Below are 24,837 nucleotides of genomic sequence, written 5' to 3' on the forward strand. Positions count from 1 at the left end.
AGTGGACGTTCAGTCTCTTCTTAAAAACCTCCAGTGATGGGACACCCACAGCTTCTGAAAGCAACCCGTTCCACAGATTAATTGTTCTCACTGTCAGAAAATTTCTCCTTAATTCCAAGTTGCTTCTCTCCTTCTCTCCTTCCATCTGTTGTTTCTTGTCCTGCCTTCAGGTGCTTTGGAAAATAGGTTGACTCCCCCTCGTCTCTGTGGCAGCCCCTCAAATACTGTTTGTTAAACTTTGACACACAATCACATTCACTAACCACTTTATCCCACCCCATTTGAATAAACACCTTAACTAGCTCAGTTACAAACCTCTTGACAGACAATAACATTTTTAAAGGTTACACCGGTTAGTTCCTTAAGATTTTGAATGCTGTGTGAATGCAAACTACTTGGTTAGTCTATGGTTCAATTGAAACTCAGAAAATGTGAATTTAATAATTAGATTAAACATGTTGGGAAAACTCAGCAGTTTTCTGGTTTCCCTTTTCACCTGGTATGCTTCACTTACTGCTTAGGGTAGTAATTTCACATATTTGCAAGGCAGATGTTAGTTATTCATCAAAAATAGCAATAGCCCTTAGATGTATATACTGCTTTACAGTGATTTACAGACCTCTCTTAAGTGGTTTACAGAGTCAGCCTCTTGCCCCAACAATTTGGCTCCTCATTTTACGCATCTTGGAAGGATGGAAGGCAGAATCAACCTTGAGCCTGGTGAGATTCGAACTGCCAAATTGCAGGCAGCCGACAGTCAGCAGAAGTAGCCTACAGTTCTGCATTCTAACCACTGTGCCACTGCGGCTTTTGGTATGGACCATGGGGGTCATGGTCTATGGGGACCATCACCATGCCAATTTTTTTTTTTACATGATCTTGGCTCCAGACTTCATTGCTAAAAGCCAGTGTGCAAAAATAGTTAGAATTCAAAATGCATTCCACTTTTACTGAAATGGTCCTTTAGATCCACCTTCTACCCAGATTGCCTGCCAGATGTGTCCGATTTTGGCTTCAGTGGGAGTCCAGCACAGCTGGATGGCCGATGCTGGGGAAGGCAATTGAAATGGAATTGCTTCAAATGGACGTTTCAAAATGAAACAGTTTGAAAGAAAAAATACTTTAGGAAAGTATTTTTGGAAAGGTGGCAGAAAAACATTTAGGAATCCCCTGAACTTTGATGCTATGGTATTTAGAAAGTATTCCGATGAGACAGATCCAATCCTTGCATTTTCATTTAGAACAGTTAGAATTGGAACTAAACAAAATAGATTAGCTGCATTGGTGATTTTAAAAAGAGCCATCAGAAAATGTTGTTTTAAAAATGCATTGAGCAAATAAAGCGTATTGTTCTTCAGTGCCCTTTCTAAGAAAGCAGAATAACAGTTGGAAGGGACCTTGGAGATCCTCTAGTCCAGTGTTTCTCAACCTTGGCAACTTGAAGATGTCTGGACTTCAACTTCCAGAATTCCCCAGCCAGCATTCGCTGGCTGGGGAATTTTGGGAGTTGAAGTCCAGACATCTTCAAGTTGCCAAGGTTGAGAAACACTGCTCTAGTCCAACCCCCTGCTCAGGAAGCAGACCCTTACCGAATAACAGAGTTGGAAGGAACATTAGAGGTCATCTAGTCCAACCCCCTGCAAGCAAAAAGCACCCAGTTTGACTAGTAGTCTCGCCTGATGAGCACCCCACAGTTCATTTAATGATTGTTCAAAGTCATAATGGCACCAAAAAGTGAGTTATAACCGTTTTTCAAACAACCGTTGCAACAATCCTGTGGTTACCTGATCAAAATGCAGATGCTTGGCAATTGACTCACATTTATTACAGCTGCAGTGTCCCAGAAGGTCACGTAATCCTCTTTTGTGACCTTCTTGAGAAGCAAATTCCATGGGAAAGCAGATTCACTTAACAACCATGTTACTCACTTAATAACTGCAGTGATTTGCTTAATAACTGTGGCAAGGAAAGGTTATAAAAGAGGGCAAAATTGACTTCACAAATGTCTCACTTAGCAGCAGAAATTTTGGAGTCCGTTGTGGTCGTAAGTCAATGGTTACCAGGAATTCTGCTATCTTGCTCTAACAAGAATGATTGACCCCAGAGAGCAACTGGATACAGAAATGCATTGCAATAAAATGAATTATTCCGGGGGGGGGGGGGAGGTATTCCAGAAGCTTTGGTTCTGTTTTGTGCATCAGAAATCATTTCACTGGACTCCCTGAATGATGCATTGGTTTCATCCAAGCAGGATGTCAGACTGGTGGGTTCCGGGAGTCACCCACCCACATGCACATGTGCTGTGTAATAAAAATTGCTCTGCGTGTGCGCAGAAGCAAAAAACAAGATGGAAGGGATCTTGGAAGAGAACCAGTTTGGGGGCGTGGCCGGAGTTGCTGCTGGTTTCAGCATCCCAGGCCGCCAAACCAATACCGGTTTGCCCCAACCAGTCCAAACTGGTAGGAATCCACCACTGGTGTCAGACCTGCCCCTCACTGATCCCTTAGGGAATCAGTGCCATTAGGGAAGTGAAACTCTTGACTCCATTTGAAGTGAGGCAATTTTACCAAGAGATGCTGATTGCAGGTGAGTCGAGAGGAATCTAAAAATCCCTACGCAGGAATGCAGAATTAAAACCCCTGGTTTTCCCTAGCCCCACCCCCCGGTCCGGTCAGGCGTAGCCAATCCAGCACCACCACAATGTTGTAACAAACACAGCGATGCTTGGGCTGGTGAATTTCCGCACTCAGGGCAAACGCCTTGGAGATTCCAGAGTGCCAGCAGGAACGGGATTCCAAACTGTTCTTCCTCAATTGTCGATTCCCTCCTCCCTAATTCCCATAATAAAAGTATGCAGCTTTTTTATTGCCTACTTGTTCCTCCCTCCTTTCCCCGATGAATGGCAGAACGCTGGCAAGGGGCCAAGCAGAAGCTGGTGGATCTGGCCAGAGGTGGATTGCTCCCAGTTCAGCCTGGTTCAGCAGAACTGGTAGTGGTAATCTGGTCTGGGTTGCAGAACCGGCAGCAACCCAGGCTGGCCACGCCCCCGAAACAGTTCCCTGGTCTCCGTTGCCATTGCTGGCATCTTTTTTATTAGCTTTTAATGGTCTTCGCACATGCACACAATCATTTAGACAAACTGCATGCGCGAGCAGCATGCAAGCCGGTATCGGTTTGCATGGGAACCCACCCCTGGATCTGACACACGGTTACGCTATATCTCAAGATTTATGGGATGAAATATAGCCTGCTGGTTCTCTGTCCGAGTTCTGCTTAGTCCATTGGTAGAGACTCTTTGATTAACTGAGTACGGGTGGGACGATCCTTTAAACATGAGCCAACAGCGTGTGGCAGCAGCCAAAAAAGTGTAATACAATGCTTGGTTGTATAAACAGACACAGATAATCAAAATCACGTGAAGTTTTGGTAACGCTTTATAAAGCCTTAGTAAAGCCACCCCTGGAATACTGCCTCCAGTTTTGGTCACCATGCTATAAAAAGATGTTGAGACTTTGGAAAAAGTGCAGAGAAGAATAGCTGCAGGATTTGGGTTTGGTTAGTCTAAAGAAAGGAATTAGGGGTGACATGATAGCAGTCTTCCAGTATTTGAGGGACTGCCACAAAGGAGAGGGGACCAAATTATTCTCCAAAGCATCAGAAGGCAGGACGAGAAACAATGCGTGAAAACTGATCAACAAGAGAAGCAACATGGAATTAAGAAGAAACTTCCTAACAGTGAGGACAATTAACCAGTGGAACAGCTTGCCACCAGAAATTGTGGGCACTCCCATCACCGGATATTTTTAAGAAGAGTCCTGAACAGTCAACAGTCCTGTCTGAAATGGTATAGGACCAGGGTGGCGAACCTATGGCACACGTGCCACACAGCCATTTGTCAGGACATGTGAGGACCTCCAAAGGATTTAGGAGCTTTCCTGATGCCTCCGGAGCGCAAAAAATCTGGCCCTGAGGGCAAACCAGAAATTCAGGAACAGACTTCCGGTTTGCTTGTAGGGCTGGTTTTAGCCTTCCGGATCCCTCACAGGCCTTCCAGAAGCTTCCCTGAAGGCTCTGGAGGGCAGAGAACAACCCTATGAGCAAACCGGAAGTCCGTTCCCAAATTTCCAGTTTGTCTGTAGGGCCGTTTTTCATCCTCCGGAGCCTTCAGGGAAGCCTCCTGAAGGTCCCTGAAGGCTCCAGAGAGCTACAACCGGCCCTACGAGCAAACCAGAATTTCATTCCTGAATTTCCAGTTTGTCCATAGGGGCGTTTTGTTTGCGCTCTGGAGGCTTCAGGGAAGCTCCAGAAGGCTGTTTTAGCCCTCCCCGGGCTCCTATAAAGCCTCTGGAGCCTGGGGAGGATGAAAACAGCATGCAGAAAATGGGGAGAACGCTTGGCATGTGCACATGCACGCTGGGGTCGCGCATTGCATTATGGGTGTGGCACACCCACGAATGACCCCCCCTGCGCTCTCCCGGCTTTTGGCACGTGAGCCAAAAAAGGTTCGCCATCACTGGTATAGGATCTCCTGCTTGAGCTGGGGGCTGGACTAGAAGACCTCCAAGGTTCTATGCTATGCTATGCTATGCTATGCTATGCTATGCTATGCTATGCTATTCCACTATTTCTTCGATATTATTGTAACTCTTATCTCATAGTGAGTTGTCCCATGGCAAGTTAGCCATGAGTTGGCTGCAGTGGGTTGTCATAGACTCCTTGTGTAAGGGAGGAAGTTTCATGCTACAACCCTCTATGTGTCACACTCTGACACTGCACTTTGCAGCAATAATAGTAACAACGATCAGAGTAACAACCACAATTTTAAATGCATATACCTCTGTAGTTGCCATTTTGGAAGGCAGGAAGGTAGCAAAAGTAAAACAGAATGAGTCAGCTACTATTTCACTTCTCTTTTGGAAATGCCATCCAAAGTTGCTTCAGAGGAGATATTAAAGGTGCCAGCGAGAACTTAGCTGATGTAGCAAGAGGAAATTTAATCCACTAAATTTTGCAGCTACTTGATTCCCAGGCCTCTTCTCTGCTGTTGTCGGTTGATGAGCTGTGCAAGATCCTCTGATTTTTGGCACGAAGCGCCTTCTCTCCCGCTCGCCTTACATTAAGGGTCGTTTAATGAATCCAGAAGAGAGTCCCAGATCTTCTCCAAACTACTTGAAATGAAACAGCGGTAGTAACTCTTCCGCTCAATATCCGGGCATCTTGATGCAATATCGGAGGCAGTTATATATCCTGGCTTGCTAATTTATTTCTTTGCAATTGTCTTAAAAGCCAACGTTGGGTAGATGGCTGCAGCGCAGAATATCTGCATTCTGGACATGACATTTTTCAACTCTGTCCAACTCTGAATGGTTGGGCTGCCTGCACCTTTCTTCTGAATCAACCCTTTATGTTGGGGGGGGGGAGATCAGGCCCACATGTGGTCCAATTTAACTGGTTTATTGCTAAAAGTCTATGCAGAGGAAGGTCTATGGCAGTGTTTCTCAACCTTGGCAACTTGAAGATGTCTGGACTTCAACTCCCAGAATTCCCCAGCCAGCATCCGCTGGCTGGGGAATTCTGGGAGTTGAAGTCCAGACATCTTCAAGTAGCCAAGGTTGAGAAACACTGGTCTATGGAGATTCTCAGTCATCCAGGTCATGGTTTTCCCAAAGGCGCTTTTTTTTACACTACAATGCAGTGAGGCATGTGTAGATCATTACATTGGGGAAACAAAACAACCACTTCATAAACACATGGCACAACATGGGAGAACAAACGTATCAGGACTAGATTCAGCAGTCTGCATTTCAAAGACACAGGGTACACTTTTGAAGACAACCAAGTCCATATTTTGGACAGAGGGGATTGCTGGTTTTCCCCCAAAAGCACGAAGCAGATTCCTTGGTCCAAACAAAACCCCTTTTATTAAATGAAAGTGTATTCCTCTCATTCACATTCAGCAAAGGCCTGGCAAACAGTCTTGAAGTTATGACCACAGACTTTATCTAGCTTGGAAAGCTGCCATGTGAATATTTTCCAAATGAGAGTGCTGTGCAAGGAAAGACTTGGCACAGAGTCTCTGAGATTCACAGACAGATCTTCACACTCCTGAAATGAATGAATGAATGGTTTCCTGCAAAAGCCCACTCCCCTTTCGCTCATCTTGTATTTCCTATGGGAGGGGCCATTCACCGTCCACTTGTAGCCTTACTCCCAAGTCGACCCTGATTTCTTAGCTGTTCTTTTCTTCTGGCAGCTCTGCGCATATGCACACTGGGAACAGGCTCCAGCCGTTCTTCTGCCTCACTGCTGTCTAGCTCTGGAGGCAGCTGATAACCAGCATATGGCTTTGGCCCACTCTCTGCTTCCTATGCAAAGCCCTCATCTGAGCCTTCCCCAGTCTCCAGGACTGGCCCAGGTTCCTCCCCACTCTCCTCATTGTCTGACTCTGCTGCCAGCTCCGCTGTCGGGCCACAACAAGTTTTTGCAATCAAATGGCTAAAAGCAAAGAGTGAAAGGTTAGGTTTGGGAATTAAAATCCTCCTCACCCAGGTGCCATCCGAAGGGATTAGAACTACGAGTCCCAGATCCCTAAATCAACCAGTTATGGAATTCATTAGGTCTGGATTTTTTCCCCTTCCTTGTTTCTACTGCACATTTATTCCAATCTCATTTTTCGGGATGCCATTAGCTGCCTTATAGGTGAGCAATTAAATTGTGTCTTAACAGCTGGCTTTCCTTAACCAGCAGACTTCAAATGCAACAGCTTCCTGTCGATTCTTATTTCAGATTTGCAGCACACTTCAGAGGCTGGTTTGAGCTGGCCTGTCCTTTTTAATGCTAACTTTGCCCCGATTCAAGCATCGCTCGGGGTATCTTTAAAAGCGGAAATCAACACGGCTGTTTCTCTGGGATGGTATTGCTGAGATAATCTTGCTTTGGATGCCGTAGGTTTCGGTTGATGTTCCTTACTGCTCTCTTTCCCCCCCACCCCCTTGCATTACTGTTTCTTTTGAGTTCTGACCCAGAAAATAAAGCCTTTCGCTCTCCAGCTGAACGAAAGCTATTTATATGACAACCTTTTCATCCTGTTGACGTTGTTGTCCCTAGTTGTGGTTGTTTAATCAGGTGTGCTCTGTAGCTCAACTGAATGAGCTCAAGACCGAATAATATGTGTGTAATACGTGTGTGTGTGTGTGTGTGTGTATACAGTATGTATGCATGCATGTGTGTGTGCGCACGCGCACACACACACAAAAACTTGCTTTACATTTTGAATACAAATGTAAAACAATGTAAATTTCCGATCGCTTTTAATTCTAGTGTGAGGAATAGAAGCAAATTGTCTACAGATAGTGCCAGTTAGGAAGGTTTTAAACTGGGTGTTTGAGCTTTCAGGGGATTTCAGTAAAATGTTTATTTAATGGCTATATGCAAAAATAGTCTCTTGTTGGGACAAGAGAAGGGGAGCAAATTGCTCTCTTATTCCTGATCGCAGATACCTACCTACCCCCCCTCTGTCTCCCTCCCTCCCTCCCTCCCATCTATCATATATATCCATCCTTCCATCAATCAATCATATCTCTCTCTCTCTCTCTCTGTCTATCTATCTATCTATCTATCTATCTATCTATCTATCTATCTATCTATCTATCTATCTATCTATCTATCTCATCTATCTATCTGTATCATCTTCTTCATCATCTCTCTCTCAATCTCCCTCCTTGCCTCTCTCCTTCTCTCTCTCCCTCCCTCCCTCTCCCCTATTATCATCTATATCCATCCATCCATCCATCCATCCATCCATCCATCCATCCATCCATCCATCCATCCATCCATCCATCCATCCATCTATCTATCTATCTATCTATCTATCTATCTATCTATCTATCTATTTCTCTCTCTCTCTATTTCTATCTATCTATATCTATCTATCTCTATCTCTCTCTCCCTCTCTCTTTCTCTATTTCTATTTCTCTCTCTCTATTTCTCTCTATTTCTCTCTATCTATATCTATCTATTTCTATTTCTCTCTCTCTATTTCTCTCTATTTCTATCTATATCTATCTATCTCTATCTCTCTCTCCCTCTCTCTCTTTCTCTATCTATTTCTATTTCTCTCTCTCTATTTCTCTCTATTTCTCTCTATCTATATCTATCTAGCTCTCTCTCTCTCTCTCTCTCTCTATCTCTATTTCTCTCTTTCTATTTCTCTCTCTCCCTCTCTCTCCATACCTACCTACCTATCTCATCTTCTTCATCATTGTCATTTCTCTCTCAATCTACCTCCTTCTCTCTCTCTCTCTCTCTCTCTCTCTCTCTCTCTCTCTCTCTCTCTCTCTCTCACTCTCACTCTCACTCTCACTCTCACTCTCACTCTCACTCTCACCCTCACTCTATATTTAAAGTACTAACTGGATACCCGTGCTTTACAATGAAACTATATGATCGGGCAATGCAGGAGAAATCTGGTTCACTCTGGTTCAATCTGTTGGCTCAGTGGTGGTCGGTGATGGAAACACATATGGGAATATCGCTCCTGCCGCCTTGACTCTGGAAGCAGTTCCATAGGTGGAAGGCGTAGATATTTTGGTGAGGTACCAACGTTTAGTACTGTAAGAAGCCCAAGACCGCTCCTGAGTGAAGAAGTGGAACGTCTGCCAGTTTGAACTGAGGTAACGGAATGTGAGGCAACTGGCAGTTGGAACAGAGTTCTTTTCAGGTGGGGTGGGGGAGTAGAACTCCTTAGCATCAGAGCGTCTTAATTATTGCATAAGAAATACTAATGAGCTGATGGTCATTTTGAAAAATCCTATATAAGATGTGAAAGAAAGTCAAAATAATTCTCTCGATTCTGTTTGGTATAAAAGAGGAACTTGGGCAGACCTCTACAATAATGGATCCTACAGCAATGAAAGCGCATCTAGGAGTCCTTGCCAGGTGCTTTATGGCCTGTCCTAGATGGATGGGCTGTTTCTTTTCCCTTTTATTTTTTGCCTGACCCTCTGTCTGTTTATTTATTCATCTATCATTCAATTGATATGGTACCCAACTCAGAAATTCTGGGGGCCCCAGAACCATTGTTGGGGAAATTCCAGCTGGTGCAACTCTAATGAGTCTGCGCTTTTTAAATAATCATCATAATAATTTAAGCTAGCCATGAATTTCATGGATTATATTTCCAACCCATCTGGAGACAGCAGCTTCAGGGTGGTTTGTCTTCAGCAATAAATTGCCTTCATTTCTTAAGTGGATTTTCGAACGGACTTTTTCTGGTTTACTGTATTTGTCTCCAGATATTATTTCCACAAGATATCTCCTATTGTGTGTGTGTGTGTGTGTGTGTGTGTGTGTGTGTGTGCATGTCTCCCCCTCTCCTTCCCCTGCTTCTGCTTGGTTTGGTTTAAATTTATCTCCTTTCCTGGAGAGAGAGGGGGGGAGGGAGGGAGGGACACAGAGAGAGAGAGAATCTCTTCTTTTACTATCCTACATCTCTCTCTCCCTCTCTCTCCTATCTACCTATCTACCTATCTACCTATCTACCTATCTACCTATCTACCTATCTACCTATCTACCTATCTACCTATCTACCTATCTACCAATCTACCTATCTACCTATCTACCTATCTACCTATCTACCTATCTACCTACCTACCTACCTACCTACCTACCTACCTACCTACCTATCTATCTATCTATCTATCTATCTATCTATCTATCTATCTCTATCTCTTTCTATCTCTTTCTCTCTCTCTCTATCCATCTATCTACCTCTACCTCTACCTCTACCTCTACCTCTACCTCTACCTCTACCTCTACCTCTACCTCTACCTCTACCTCTACCTCTACCTCTACCTACCTACCTACCTACCTCCATCTCTCTCTCCATCTCTCTCTCTCTCTCTCTCTCTTTCTCTATCTCTCTCTAGCTCTAGCTCTATCATATCTATCTGTCTGTCTGTCTGTCTATCTATCTATCTATCTATCTATCTATCTATCATATAAATAAATAAATAAATAAATAAATAAATAAATAAATAATAAATAAATAAATAAATAAATAAATAAATAAATAAATAAATAAATGGCTGTGTGTATGTGTGTATGTATGTGTTCCAGCATAACTCTGGAACCTTGAGCAATTTCAACCAAACTTGGTACACAGATGACTTACTCTTTGGAGAAAAATACTGTGGGGGGAAGACACCCCTAACACCCCTCAGGGTGTGTGTTCTGTTAAGATACAGCCTGTTATGCCCTAAAATGGCTTCTACTGTACTATCATAAAATGGCTTCTCCTGTACAGCGCAATGGAGTTGCCATGGTAACGTCTTCACAGTACTCCACAAGGGGGCTCCCTCTGGTAAGGGGGAAAACCCAACATTAGAAATTATATTTGGTCTGGACATTTCCCCCCTACGAATAAATACAGGGGCAATGCTGGGTTATCGGCTAGTTAATTATACAAGCCTTGTAAGTTCATAGAGACTGGCTTTGCTGACACGTTCTCTTTTTTAATACCGGAGTATCCAATATAATTTTACTGTGTGTCCTGTTGGCCTTGGCTCACCCTTGGCTTGGGCTCAACTTCTCTAACTCCCCTAGGCTTGGTCCTTGATAACACTTTTTCTTCTTCTTTCTTTCTTCGTCTTGTTCATTATTCCACTGATCTATTTTTCCACGACACACTGAGAAATATCTTGTACGCTTCAAATCCTCAACAGTGCAATTCAGTTTATCTTGGTCAGATTTCCCTTTTTCCCTGGCTGTTCATTGGGGTGGGGGGTCTGTTATGGGAACATCTGCTAAACATTGTGCGAAAGGAGGATAGCGAAGAGCAAAAGCTCGAGTTAAAAAAAGAAGGGGACTCTGGCTTAGCGCTCAGTAGTGTTTATTGGACACTCATTTGTCCAGGATGGTATGAAGACCATCATTAGGCCTTAGGTAAGGGGGTTGGACTAGAAGACCTCCAAGGTCCCTTCCAGGCCTAAGATTCTATACTTCTTGGTGCTCTTTGAACTTTGTTATCTTGTAGACGTTTCATTACCCAGTCTAGGTAACATGATCAGTGCACTGCAATGGGCTGATGATGTTATCTAGTTTGGGTAATGAAGAGTCTGCAAGGAAACAACCAAACATCAATCATAATTCTCCTCCTCCTCCCCTCCCCCAAACTCCATTCTTTTCTAGCACTGATGATGTTACCCAGTTTGGGTAATGAAGCACCTGCAATAAAACAACCAAATTTAGAGAGCATCAAGGACCGCATAGTTCTCCTCCTCCTCCTTCCTCCCCCCTTCCCCCTCTTCCTTCCTCCTCCTCCTCTCCCCCCCCCCAACTCCATTCCCTTCTAGCACTGATGATATTATCTAGTTTGGACAATGAAGCTTCTGCAAGAAAACAACCAAATTTAGAGATCATCAAGGACTCCATAATTCTCCTCCTCTTCCTCTTCCTCCTCCTCCTCCTGCTCCTCCCCCCCAATCTCCATTCCCTTCTAGCACTGATGATGTTGCCTAATTTGGACAATGAAACATCTGCAAGAAAACAGCTAAGCTCAGAGAGCAGCAAGGGCCCAGGAAATGGGTCCTTTTGTCCTGTGGCCCCTGTCCTGGGGAGATGGTTTCTATGGGGATCAGGTTGAATATTCCCAGCTACCGTACTGTAATTTTTTTCCATTGTGATTTATATTTTGGTGCAGAATATGGTATCCAACCGAATTGGCTTGTTGAAGCTATGATTTATACAATCATGGTTTAAAAGCAAAGTGGGAATAAGACCTCCTCTTCCTGCAAAGCCAGATATTTTCTTCCTTGTTTGATTAGGGCTTCGTGGCTGTTTTGGTCTACAGCCATTATAGTATGTAAATTAGGATTCGGGGTTTACCATGGTATAAGAATTCAACTAGTGGGCTTAATCCATACAAAAACAAGTATTGGCTTGAACTGTAATGACCAAGCTATAATGAAATAATAAATATATCTCTTTTTTATTTCTAGATCTTCAGACGAGCAGACAAAAATGGTGAGTTCGTTCGTTCGTTCCCTTGTTCCTTCCCTCCCTCCTTTCTTTTCCTTCCTTCCCTCCCTCCCTCCCTCCCTCTTTCTTTTTTTTCCTTCCTTCCTTCCTTCCTTCCTTCCTTCCTTCCTTCCTTCCTTCCTTCCTTTTGATATTGCATTCTTGAAAAGATAAATGCCTTTTTTTCTTACTGGAGATCCCTGTATTGAAAAAAAGTTGGGTGATTTTGGTGATTTTCACAACAAAGAAGAAGTTTCCAAAGTTCTCACTGTTACACAGGAACCAATGCAGTCAATATTCCTTGTGTTGCATATATGTGTTCTCTCCCTCTCCCTCTCGTTATTACCGCAGTATACCCACCTCCTGGCATTAGTCAAAGCTATCCTTCTTCCTAATGGATCCATATTATGCTGTTTAATTTATGTAGTGGGAGAGTGTGAACATAATTTCTAAATGTTGTTTATTTGAGCCTGGCACTTGCACTTTATTTGTGTAGAGTATAACTTGCTTAGATAGTAATTTGGCGGGCGGGGAGATTGCAGAATATGGAGAGATTCTTCTGAGTCTAAGATGAGAGGCAGCTATAGATTTTTTAAAAGCACATAGCAATAGCAGTTAGACTTATATACTGCTTCATAGGGCTTTCATCCCTCTCTAAGCGGTTTACAGAGTCAGCATATCGCCCCCACAGTCTGGGTCCTCATTTCACCCTCCTCGGAAGGATGGAAGGCTGAGTCAACCTTGAGCCGGTGAGATTTGAACCGCTGAACTGCAGATAGCAGTCAGCTGAAGTGGCCTGCAGTAATGCACTCTAACCACTGCGCCACGTCGGCTCACATAAAGTGAAAAAGGAAGAAAATGTATACAGGTGGTATGAGCTTAGTTGTTTTCTTGAAGACATTTCATTACCCAATTAGGTAGCTTCATCAATGCTATCCTAAAGGTGCTTTTTTAAAAAGGCAACTGGACTTTCTGGGTTGTTTTATTTTTATTTTTTGGAAGACATTTTGCTTTTCATCCAAGAAGATTCTTCTTATCCAAGCTTCTTCTTATCCATTTTCGCTTCTCATCCAAGATATTTCAGATATTTCAGGCCACAGGTGGATGATGAATGCTCCCTCCCAGAGGGAATAAAAGAGGAGCGAAAGGGGAGTGGAATTTTCAGGAGACAATTAGTTCACTTAATTGGTTCGTGACTCTCCGAGATTCCTTGCCGTTTTGCAGATATCGGCCTGGCAGCTCTCCAAACCAGATAAGGTCTGTGACTGTAACTTAGTCCTCCCTTGAAAGACTTTGCTGGATGTGAATGAGCAGAATTCACAGTCAATTAATAAAAGGTTTTTTTGTCGGGACCAGGAATTGGCTTCATGCTCTTGGGAAGCCTGGAAATTGTCTACGGACAATGCTGACCTCCTCAGCTAGGAAACGGAGAGGAGCATGTGAGGGTTGTAAATTCAGCCCTGTGTTTAATGAGGGGTGAATCGTGGTTTTTCCTTGGAGTATACTCTATGATTAAGTAAAATAAACCCGAGGTAGATTCTAAGAAACATATTTTTATTGTAAAATAAATAACAAACAAACTTACTGGCTAATAACTACATTCTGGTAAAGGTCCTAGCCTACCTCCTCGTGGCAGGCAAAACAGAAAGAGAAAGAAGAAGGCAAAAGGACATGCGTAGTAGGCTTACAGAGAAGAGTCAGCCTATCGTATGTCTTAGAATATAAGCACAGCTGGCAAAACAAAAAAACGTCGTGACAGAGCAAATCCCTCCCCCTCTAGAATCAGACACAACTGGCCAGTGGAAACCTTTAGCTTATTTCTGTAGAAACAATGCAGCTTTATTTTTCTTTGTCATTATTTTTATAATAAGATAAAAATATGAAAAAAAAATAAAGAACAGAGGGAAGGAGAAAAGTGCCCAGACAGAGAATGAAAAACTGACTTTCTTCAGTACAGTAAAATACAAAAATAATATAACGTTTTACGTTTCATAACATTTCAAGCTATTTCTGTAATTACAAAATTGTTCTGTTCACCTAAAATCGAATTCTTGTTTTTTTTTTTTTTTTAGTTTTGAGCACTTTCAAATTCAGCAGTGGTTTCCAAGTAGAAAACAAAGCTAGATAATTTATTCTCTCTGATTAAAATAGTTTTGCCATAACTCCCCCACAAAAAAGAAAAGAAAAAAATGCACTATTAGAAACTAAACTCTGCGTATCTCATTAGTTCACCCAGGTAATAGCAATAGTACTTAGACTTATATTATATCCCGCTTCATATTGCTTTCGCAGTAACTCTCTAAGCAGTTTACAGAGTCAGCCTCTTGCCCCCAACAATCTTGGTCCTCATTTTACCCACCTTGGAAGGACGGAAGGCTGAGTCAACCTTGAGCCTGCTGAGATTCCAACTATTGGCAATGGGTAGAGTTAGCCTGCAATACTGCATTCTAATCATTGTGCAGAGGAAGGGAAGGGAGGGAGGGATGAGGGAAGGAGGGAGGGAAGGAAAGAAAGAAGGAAAGAAAGAAGGAAAGAAGGAAGGAAAGAAGGAAAGAAGGAAAGAAGGAAAGAAGGAAAGAAGGAAAGAAGGAAAGAAGAAAAATAGCAATAGCAATTAGACTTATATATCGCTTCTCAGTGCTTTACAGACCGCTCTAAGTGGTTTACAGAGTCAGCCTCTTGCCCCCAACAATCTGGGTCCTCATTATACCCACCTCGGAAGGATGGAAAGCTGAGTCAACCTTGAGCCAGTCAGGATCGAACTGCTGGCAGTTGGCAGAATTAGACTGCAATACTGCATTCTAATCACTGTGCATCATGGATGGATGGATGGATGGATGGATGGATGGATGGATGGATGGATGGATGGATAGATGGAAGAAGGAAGGAAGGAAACAATCTGGGTCCTCATTTTATCCACCTCAGAAGGATGGAAGGCTGAGTCAACCTTGAGTCGGTCAGGATCGAACTGTTGGCAGTGGGCAGAAGTTAGCCTGCAATACTGTATACACCACCATGCAGAAGTTGTGTATTGTCACAATTATAATTAGAGAGATTTAAGCTGCAAGTTATTAGCAGTTTAGAGTGTTGAAATTCGACGTTGTCAGTCCTAACAGCCCCAGAAGAAAGAAAGAAAAAAAGGCTGTGAACATGTTGTGACAGCAACCACATGTAGTTGAAGACATTTTGCCAAAGGAAATATACAGCTTTCCAATTATGCAACTACGGACACAGCTGTGATTTATTCGTAAATGTACAGAAAAGAGAGGAAGTTTCTTATTTGCATTTATGCAATGATTGCTTTTCCTTATCTGGGTTTCTTAGAAACTGTCTTCTTGGAATTATTTAGTGTAGTGATTTTCTAACTTGGCAACTTTAACATCAAGTCCCAAAATTTCCCAGCCAACACCTCTTAAAATTGCCAAGTTTGAAAAACACTGGTTTAAAGCAAATTCACCCTCCATCCATTCTCAGCTACATCAACAGGGGAACTTTAGTTGATTAGAGTCTTGTTATAGGCTTGAGCAATAAATCATTTGAACTGTAACGTAAGATATAGTCCTGAATGATACTTTGCACCTGGCATTAAAGTCATCAATTAAAGTATAATACTAAATGGGTGCTAGATAAGTATTGTGGCCCAGCAGGAGCCATTGGAGCTGCCGATGGACTCCGATAGCGAGGAACCCTATAAGTCAGCTATGGAAGATGTGGAGGACTCCGGGCAGGGTTCAGACTCAGAGCAGGGACCCAAGAGGCTGGTTGGCCACCAGGAGGCGCCTGAGGCATGGAGCAGTGGGAAAGATCAAAGGGAGTTTGTCCCTGATGCCAGGCAATGTAGGGTGGAGAAATGGAGGCTGCAGTTACGGAGACAGTCTCATAAGAGATAGTCAAGCTCAGGTGGTTATGGCTTGGCTCCTCCCAAGAGAGTATATAAGAAGAGACTTTGGGAGGAGTCCTTTTGCAGGACACAACCGTTCATAGTAATCTGGAGAACTCCTTGTCTGGTCTGTCTTGTGTTCCCATGTCTGTTGGAGTCTGGGTTGCTGCCAACATCTTGCCAGTGAGTCGTGTCTAGGCTTTCAACCAACAGGATTATAATTTATGTGAATAAAGAGTGGCAAACAGCTAAGCCTATGTCTGCATTCATTACCAGATGGAGGGGGGTCAGAACAGATAAGGATCAATGGAATTGAAGAAATATTGGACTTGGACCACTTGCGGGAACATAATGATTTTAAGCTGATGACACGCTTAACCCCGCCTCCTTAGCTTTGTGTTCTTCTCCTATATGCTCCTATACTTTTTTGTTTGTTTGTTTGTTTGTTTCATTTTTTGGTTATCCTACTTGATAGGGACTGCTATTGATAATCTGTATTATATATGAACAGAGCTGGGTAAAATAGCTTTTTGGTCACTAAATGAATGGTTATAAGTTAAGGACTACTGTTCTATTTGAATTCACCGCTGTATGGAGGTAGCAAGAAAGTATGACCACAAACTTAGTGCCACCTGCATTCAAAGATTTACCAACGGCCCATGAGACACAACTTTAGAACTCCAATTGGACTAGAGACTAATTATACTGGTGATTTTTTTCTCCCATTACATATCTGCCCGGTTATTTTGATCAGAGGTGAAAAAGTTGAGCAGGTCAACAGGAAATAGATTTTCCCTGGATTTCTAAGGCCGAACAACATAATTCCTAGGCAGGTGTGTTTGTTTTCCAATCTGAGGTTATTTAAGAAGATCGTAAAAAAAATTAAGGGGTGGCACGATGGCTCAGCGGTTAAGACGCTGGGCTTGTCAATTGAAAAGCCAGCAGTCCAGGATTGAGACCCGAGTGCCATGTGATGGGGTGAACTCCTCTCCTCATCCCAGCTCCTTCCCACCTAGCAGTTTGAAAGCATGCAAATGCGAGTAGATTAATAGGTACCACTTTGGTTGAGAGGAAACAGCCCTCTGTGACATCACGCTGGTCACATGACCACAGAAGTGTCTTCGGACAGCGCTGGCTGAATGGCCTTGAAACAGAGAAGAGCAGCGGCCCGTACAGTTGGCAACTATTAGAGGAATAAAATCCCCAGGGACTGGGGGAGGAGTGGACTAGTTGACCTATAAGGTCCCTTCCAACTCTGTTAATCTGTTTAAAAAAAAAAAACAACTCCTCTCAGTTTCTAAGTTTTATAGAACATAATTCCTAGGCAGGTGTGTTTGTTTACAACTCTCAGGTTATTTAACAAGATCGTAAAAATATTATATCTCTTTTGCCAAGTGTTTTGCTATTGCCTATTTTAATGACTGATGTTGATTTCCGTTTGAGTTTTAATGGTATGGATTTTGGTTTGGGTTTTAAATTAGGCATTTTTTTAACGAGGGTCATAAACTGCTTTGAGTGCTGGGAGAGGCAGAAAGGCAGGGCAGGTATATTGAACCATAAACGAGTAAACAATCCAGAGGTCATTGACATGTTATGCGGTTCCACCTGGTGACTTCTAAAATGACAATTTGCACCAACAAATTAGGGCTCCATTAACCAATCAAAGGGTGAAGTGCGAAAATATTGCCAGGCGCTTAAGAGCTTTTTACATGTTGTGCTTGGCAAATTTGCAGGAACACAGGAGAAAGTTAACGCTTGAAACCCAGTCCCCAGTGGATTCATAACCTATTATTTAACGGCTTCAGTTTGCAATTGTTGGGCTTCTTGAAATTAAAATGAGTTTTGCAGAGTTAGCCATGTGTTAGCCATATAATGCATTAATCCTTGATAAACATTACTGCTTAAGAGCCACTGCTGAAAAGGTTGAAAGTTTGATCATTTGTTGTTGTTAGTTGTGAAGTTGTGTCCGACCCATCGCGACCCCATGGACGACGTTCCTCCAGGCCTTCCTGTCCTCTACCATCCCCTGGAGTCCATTTAAGCTCATGCCGACTGCTTCAGTGACTCCATCCCTTCTTCTTCTGCCCTCAATCGTTCCCAGCATTGGGCTCTTCTCCAAGGAGTCCTTCTTCCTTCTCATTAGGTGGCCAAAGTATTTGAGTTTCATCTTCAGGATCTGGCCTTCTAAAGAGCAGTCAGGTTTGATCTCCTCTAGGACTGACCGGTTTGGTCGCCTTGCAGTCCAAGGGACTCGCAGGAGTCTTCGCCAGCACCACAATTCAAAGGCCTCCATTCTTTGGCGCTCAGCCTTCCTTATGGTCCAACTTTCACAGCCATCCATTGCAACTGGGAAAACCAGAGCCTTCACTATACACACCTTTGTTGACAGGGTGATGTCTCTGTTTTTTATTATGTTGTCTAGATTTGCCATATTTGTTTGATCATGCAAATTTGACTCTGTTGAAACAGATTTGCTAGCTGGAGATGGGTGATGGGACCTACAATTTGCCAGACACTTTTGGTGATGATCAAAATATCTACAGATAGTTTTCATGGTTCCCACCACAAATTTTGCGCACAATAGTTGTGAGATTCTTGGGGCATGGGCCGGATGACTCAGTTCCTCACTGATGGCCCCCACTTAACAAAATAACCTCCTTCTAGAAGTATAGTTGACTCAACCTTGATGGTGTCAATTCTGTCATGGACATCTCACAAGTGTGATGCTATAGGAGGACAGAAAGGTAGCTCTAGACCTCCAATCATCATTTAGCAACCATTCAAAGTTATGATGGACCCTTCAAAAGGTATTTACGACCTGCCCCAAAGTGCCAACAGCTGGCTCAGGTATTCTGGGAGTTGAAGTCCACAGGTAAATAAAGGAGCCACAGTTGCCCACTCCTGGTCTGGATGCCACCTACATTTCCCAATTTCTCTTTCCTTTTTTTCTAGATGTATCCCAGTACAAAGTACAATTCATTGATTTGAAGACATCCCTGTGTTGATATGCAGGGCTTAGAACCATTCTTAAGCATTTGTGGTGGGCACCATCAAAGGAATCTGTAGATATTTTGCTTCTCACCAAAAGTATCCGTAGATATTTTGTTTCTCACCAAAAGTATCCGTAGATATTTTGGCTGTCACAGTACCATCATAAGGTTCCCTTATTGGCATCCTCTTCTACTAGTATTGCTATTCTTGATCAGTTTCTTTTTAATATAGAGTATCTTCCAATCTGCATATATCCACAAGATAGCAGGGAATTATACATAATAACTTAAGCCTACATATCGCAAGAAAGCCAGAATTGTTTATGGCCCCTGATTCCTAAAGCTGCCCTGTAAAAGCCTTGGGTATTTTAATTAACAAATCATATACACATAATAAGGTAGGTGCTTTGGTTTTTTTTTTAATCTAAAAGAGGATTAAGATCCAACATTATGAAAACAAAAATGTAAACTAAAAGTAATTATTGTAATCCCCATTAGGCTGAGGCTAGGAATGTGGATTTATGTATCTACAAAATCTCCACCAGGTGTTTTTTTGAGCAAGTCTATTTTGGTACTTGCAAATTATCCTGGAAATAGAGATGAATGATTCTATTAATTTTGCTAGAATTAGAAATGCAACGCACAACTGGGCCAGTTCTTAGCAGAACCTGGAAGGAACAAAACTGCTGCCCATCGACTGCACACCTGGCCAAATTGAAGATGTGCAGTGGTTCCCAGCATGTGACAATTGACAAAATCTGCCTGGAGCTGATTTTAAGCAGCTCTGCAATGAAGCAGCACACACACACACACAAACCCCTCAAATACCCATATTGCTAATGAACTCAAAGGCTTAAAAATAGCCAGGAACAAATCAGCAATTGTCATACTTCAGGCTAAACCATACTTTCCTTAACTGTAAGAGGTTGCCTAAGCTGAGTTCACACTGTGTTAAACAAGAGACTGGCAATTCACATCCATATTCTCAGTGCATATTTTGTGATCCCAGAATTATCTCTGGAGTAGGCAGCGCTGGTTATGGGGTGGGAAAGGGGTGAAGAGGGCTACGAATCGATTACAAAACTTGGTATCTGTAAGCCTTTTCAAATTTGGCCACGTTTCAGCCTGTCCTTCCTTCTCACCAAGTTCCTTTGGCTTCTTGGCCTTTAGATCTTTGAGGAATTCAAAGCTCATCTTGTGAAAAGTATGAGAGATAGATTAAGGGAGGAAGGACAAGCTGTTAAGGGAAGAGTTGGGGAAGAGAGTGTCACTTCTCTCTATCTTACACCAAATTAATCCAAATCCTCCCTATGGCTCGCTCCTTCCTTCCTTCCTTCCTTCCTTCCTTCCTTCCTTCCTTCCTTCCTTCCTTCCTTCCTTCCTTCCCCTTTTGTCTCTCCTCCCACCCTTCTTCTATTCGCCTCCCTCCCTCCCTCCCTTCTTCTTTCTTTCTTTTCTTCTACCATCCCTCCCTCCCTCTTTGGTCTTTCTTCTACCATCCCTCCCTTCTTCTATTCTCCTCCCTCCCTCCTTCCCTCTTTCTTTTCTTCTACCATCCCTCCCTCCCTCTTTGGTCTTTCTTCTACCATCCCTCCCTTCTTCTATTCTCCTCCCTCCCTCCTTCCTTCTTTCTTTTCTTCTACCATCCCTCCCTCCCTCTTTGGTTTTTTTCCCCATCCTCCCTTCTTCTATTCTCCTCCCTCCCTTGTCCCTCCCTCCCTCTAGTACGTTTTACAGAGTCAGCTCTAAATCCCTTTACAAGTTCAGAATCATGCAAGTCCAGATAATATACGGACAATCCTTATGCCTGTTGTTGAATTAGAACTCTTCTACAGGGCATATTGAGCAGGGGGTTGGATTGGAAGACCTCCAAGGTCCCTTTCAGCCCTATTATTATATCTTCTATATGAGAGGCTAAGAAAGAGCTCCTCCAGCCTAGGACTTTTCCAACTGGATTCCATGAAAAACTGAGGAATAAAAAAAATCAAACAAATGAAGCCTTTAAAAAAAAAAATTAACAGAGCCGTGTTTCACAACCTTGGCAACTTAAAGTTGGGTGAACTTCAACTCCCCAAATTCTCCAGCTAGTATGAATTTCTGGAAATTGAAGCCCACACATCTTTAAGTTGCTATGGTTGAAAAACTCTGCTCTACACCTTCATTTTTTTGATTCTTAGTCGTTTATTTAAAAAAGGAACAGGTCTGAAAAACATGGACTCTTTCATCTAACTGTTGGGAGGGGGAATAAAGAAGATTCTAGATAAAGAAAACGATTTTATTTTATTCTCCACTAACACACATTCTTGTTAGTGGAAGTGTTTTCTGAAGTATGAGCGCCAAACCAAAACAGGCAAGCGAAATAATTTTACTGGTAATCATGACTGGTTCTTTCTGGGTTAAAAACTTAGGTGTTCCAATTCAAAATGACCTTTACATGAAAAATGGCTTCATACATCCATCAAGGCCACAAATTTAAATAGGAAGAAGCTGCATGTTTTTTAATGTATATTAAAAGACATGATAGATCAACCTTAGAAATAGCTTTTATGTTTTGAAAAAGATTGGATTCTCAGGAAAAAACTTGAAAAGATATATCGCTCATGTGGTTAAAACATTTTTGGGATGTTTTGGCATTGATTTAAGTTAGAAATAAGTCCCACTCTTTTGTATGGTCCATTTTCTTCTCTCCATTCCCAGAACGATTCTGTGAAAGCATTTATTAGTAGCATGGAATTTACGGTTTAGGGCTTAATGTATTTTATGAACTGATCCAATTGTAGTTCAAGCAAAATCTGCTTAAAGCACAATGTACGAGCTCAGCCAAAAAATGTCAAATTTTCAAAAGCCATTAGATAAATCCTTTGTGAAGGGAACTTAGAATTCAGGATTCTGTTCCAGGCATTCTCTTCAAAAATATACCATAGTTATTATTAAAAATATTTTTAAAAGGGCAATTAAGACTCAGTATGAAAAACAGTCTTCTCATTCCACTTGAGGCCAACCTAAATTATTTTAATAAAAGAACATGAGTTATTGTAGCCATAGAGACAGACCTCTCTACCAAATTTGTCTTCTCTCCCTTTTTGTTCATTTCCAACCTTAAGCTCCTCTGTTCCCTTTGCTTTTAAGCACAATTTTTAAAGATGTGCATAAAAATGTGTTTTTGTGCACATATTTTTCTCTTACGATATGCATTTAGCAAATGATCGATATGCCCTTGCCTTAATGTGTGCCCGGTGGGTGGGTGGGGGAAATATTTCTCTTTCACAGCTGTACTTTTTTGTGTTCCCTTTAGAAAGATATCATTATTTACGTGTTTGGGTTGCATTACAACATTCAGTAAAATACACTGATAAACATATCGTTGTATCCTGGGTTCAGTTCAGATACTCTTTGACTTAGGACCACAATTGTTTGTTAAGTGAATTTTGCTCCATTTTACGACCTTTCCTGCCACGCTGTTTCAGTGAATCCATGCAGTTAATGTTAGTGATGCGGTCGTTAAGTGAATCTGTCTTTGCTTGTCACCGAGTCGCAAAGGAGATCACATGACTCCAGGGCACTGTGACCGTTGTAAGTGTGAGTCAATTGCCAGGTGTCAAAATGTTGATCACATGAACCACGAAGATGGTGCAATGCTGCATAAATCTGACCCACAGTCGAAAGTAACTTTTTTCAGTGCCATCTGAGCTTTGAATGGCCACTAAATAAACAGCCGTATGTCAAGAACTTCCTGTAAGTGCCAACTGAAGTGGGATTGTCTTTGTATTTCTTTTTTTAAAAGTGAACGACATAATTTTTGACTCTAACCTTAACTGAGGATGATTACAAGCTTCATCAGATATCAGAATTGAATGATGAGCTGTAAGTGGCATGTTTACAGCAGCTTTTGAGTGCTTGTCATCTTCCCCAAGTTTAGGGATTGCTACTCAGCCAAGCTTGCTGCAGATTCTTGGAGTCCCATTCTTAATACATTTGCAGTGCTTTGCAATCAATTTAGTGTGAGACAGTGTGGCGCTGATTTGTCAATTACTGGGGGAATGAATCGAGCTCTAAATCCCTTTACAAGTTCAGAATCATGCAAGTCCAATCTATGAACAATTTATGCCCATTGTTGAATTAGACTCTTCTACAGGGCATATTGAGCAGGGGTTTGGATTGGAAGACCTCCAACGTCCCTTTCAGCCCTACTATTATATCTTTTATATGAAAGGCTGAGCTTCTCCAGCCTAGGATTTTTCCAACTGGATTCCATGAAAAGCTGAGGAATCAATCAATTTATCGTGCGGCAGCGTGGCGCTGATTTGTCAATTACTGGGGGAATGAATCGAGGCAAGTGAAATTCTGATCACAGCCTGTTCTAAGCCAGAGAATTTGTGAATTCTCCCACAGCACAACCAGAGTTGTGTCAGCTCTTCCCAATGGAGGTTAATTCTTGCCTGCTTCACTCATAATACAGCCCAAATGCAAACTACAGGACGTAGATACAGTCAGGGGTCAGTTTCCACTGTCGCAAAACATAGGAGTGAAGACACACCACAAGAAAAGCATCTTGTATTCTGATTACAGACTAACAGAATAACAGAGTCAGAATGGGACCTTGGAGGTCTTTTAGTCCACCCCCCCTGCTCAAGCAAGAGACCCTATCCTCATGATGGCGAACCTATGGGACACGTGCCCAGAGTGGCACGCATGAAGCCATGTCGATTGACACGCATGGCATTGCCCATTCCTCTTCCGGGTTTCGGGCATGCATGCATGTGTGATAATCATCTGGCCTTTGTGTGTGTGTAGCAGTGCCAGAAACTGGAAGAGCTGGTCTTCTGTTTTCCAGCGTGAACATGTGTGCTGGCCAGCTGATTGTTGTGCATGCCAGTTACCGGAAGACTAGCTGGCTGGTGCAGATGTGTGTGCCAGAAACTGGAAGTTAATTTTGTGTGTGCATGTCCCCCTTGGCAGCTCCTCTTCTAAGTTGTGGCCCCAACAAGTGTACACACCTGCAAAGTGTGCACTCCCTCCGCCATCACTGCCCTATATCATTTCAGACAAGTGGCTGCCCAATCTCTTCTTGAAAACTTCTGACAACTTCTGAAGGCAAAGCCGTTTCACTGGTTCATTGTCCTCACTCTTAGGAAGTTTCTCCTTAATTCCAAGTTGCTTCTCTCCTTGATTAGCTTCTTCCGTCCATTGTCTCTTGCCTTGCCTTCTGGTGCTTTGAAAAATAGGTTGATCCCTTTCTTCTTTGTGGTAGGTAGCCCCCCAAATATTGGAACACTGGCTGGGCAAGAGGAATTTTAGAAACAAAAGCAGAGTTTGTGTAAGGATGAGACACCCTCATTTCTCACAGTTTGTGCCTGAGCCAGGAATTCAATAAAATATGCCAGCTAATCGATGGAGGTCAAAGAAAGTATATTCGTTCAAGCCAAGGTTATCAAATAACATTTGGTGTCAGCTACACTGGACGGCTCTTTTGAATCTCTTGCAGGTTTTTTATAATCCTAATGGAAAGGAGGACTAAGAGTGACATGATAGCAGTCCTCCAATATCTCAAGGGCTGCCCCAAAGAAGAGGGAGTCAAGCTATTCTCCAAGGCAGCTGAGGGTAGAATAAGAAGCAATGGATGAAAACTAATCAAGGAGAGAAGCAACTTAGAACTGAGGAGAAATTTCCCGACAGTTAGAACAATTAATCAGTGGAACAACTTTCCTCCAGAAGTTGTGAATGCCCCAACACTGGAAGTCTTTAAGAAGATATTGGATAGCCATTTGTCTGGAATGGTATAGGGTTTCCTGCCTTAGCAGAGGGTTGGACTAGAAGAGTGGTTCCCAAACTTGGCAACTTTAAGACTTGTGGACTTCAACTCCCAGAATTCTCCAGCCAGCAGAGCTGGAGGAGAGCTGTGGGAGTTAAAGTCCACAAGTCTTAAAGTTGCCAAGTTTGGGAACCACTGGA

The 24,837-nt window shown here is 42.6% G+C and overlaps 1 protein-coding gene across 1 annotated transcript in view; it reads left to right on the forward strand.

Annotated features, from left to right (window-relative positions):
* NECAB2 (N-terminal EF-hand calcium binding protein 2) overlaps positions 1-24,837 on the forward strand; it is a 185,038-nt gene that overhangs the window by 1,964 nt on the left and 158,237 nt on the right. Inside the window, exon 2 of the mRNA XM_087728870.1 lies at positions 11,997-12,021. Coding sequence (XP_087584996.1) covers positions 11,997-12,021 — 25 coding nt within the window. The remainder of the gene's footprint in view (positions 1-11,996; positions 12,022-24,837) is intronic.

The sequence above is a fragment of the Thamnophis sirtalis genome, unplaced genomic scaffold (genome assembly GCF_051295495.1).
Source record: "Thamnophis sirtalis isolate CommonGarterSnake01/CBP01778 unplaced genomic scaffold, rThaSir2_p1.2 scaffold_14, whole genome shotgun sequence".
NCBI lineage: Eukaryota > Metazoa > Chordata > Lepidosauria > Squamata > Natricidae > Thamnophis > Thamnophis sirtalis.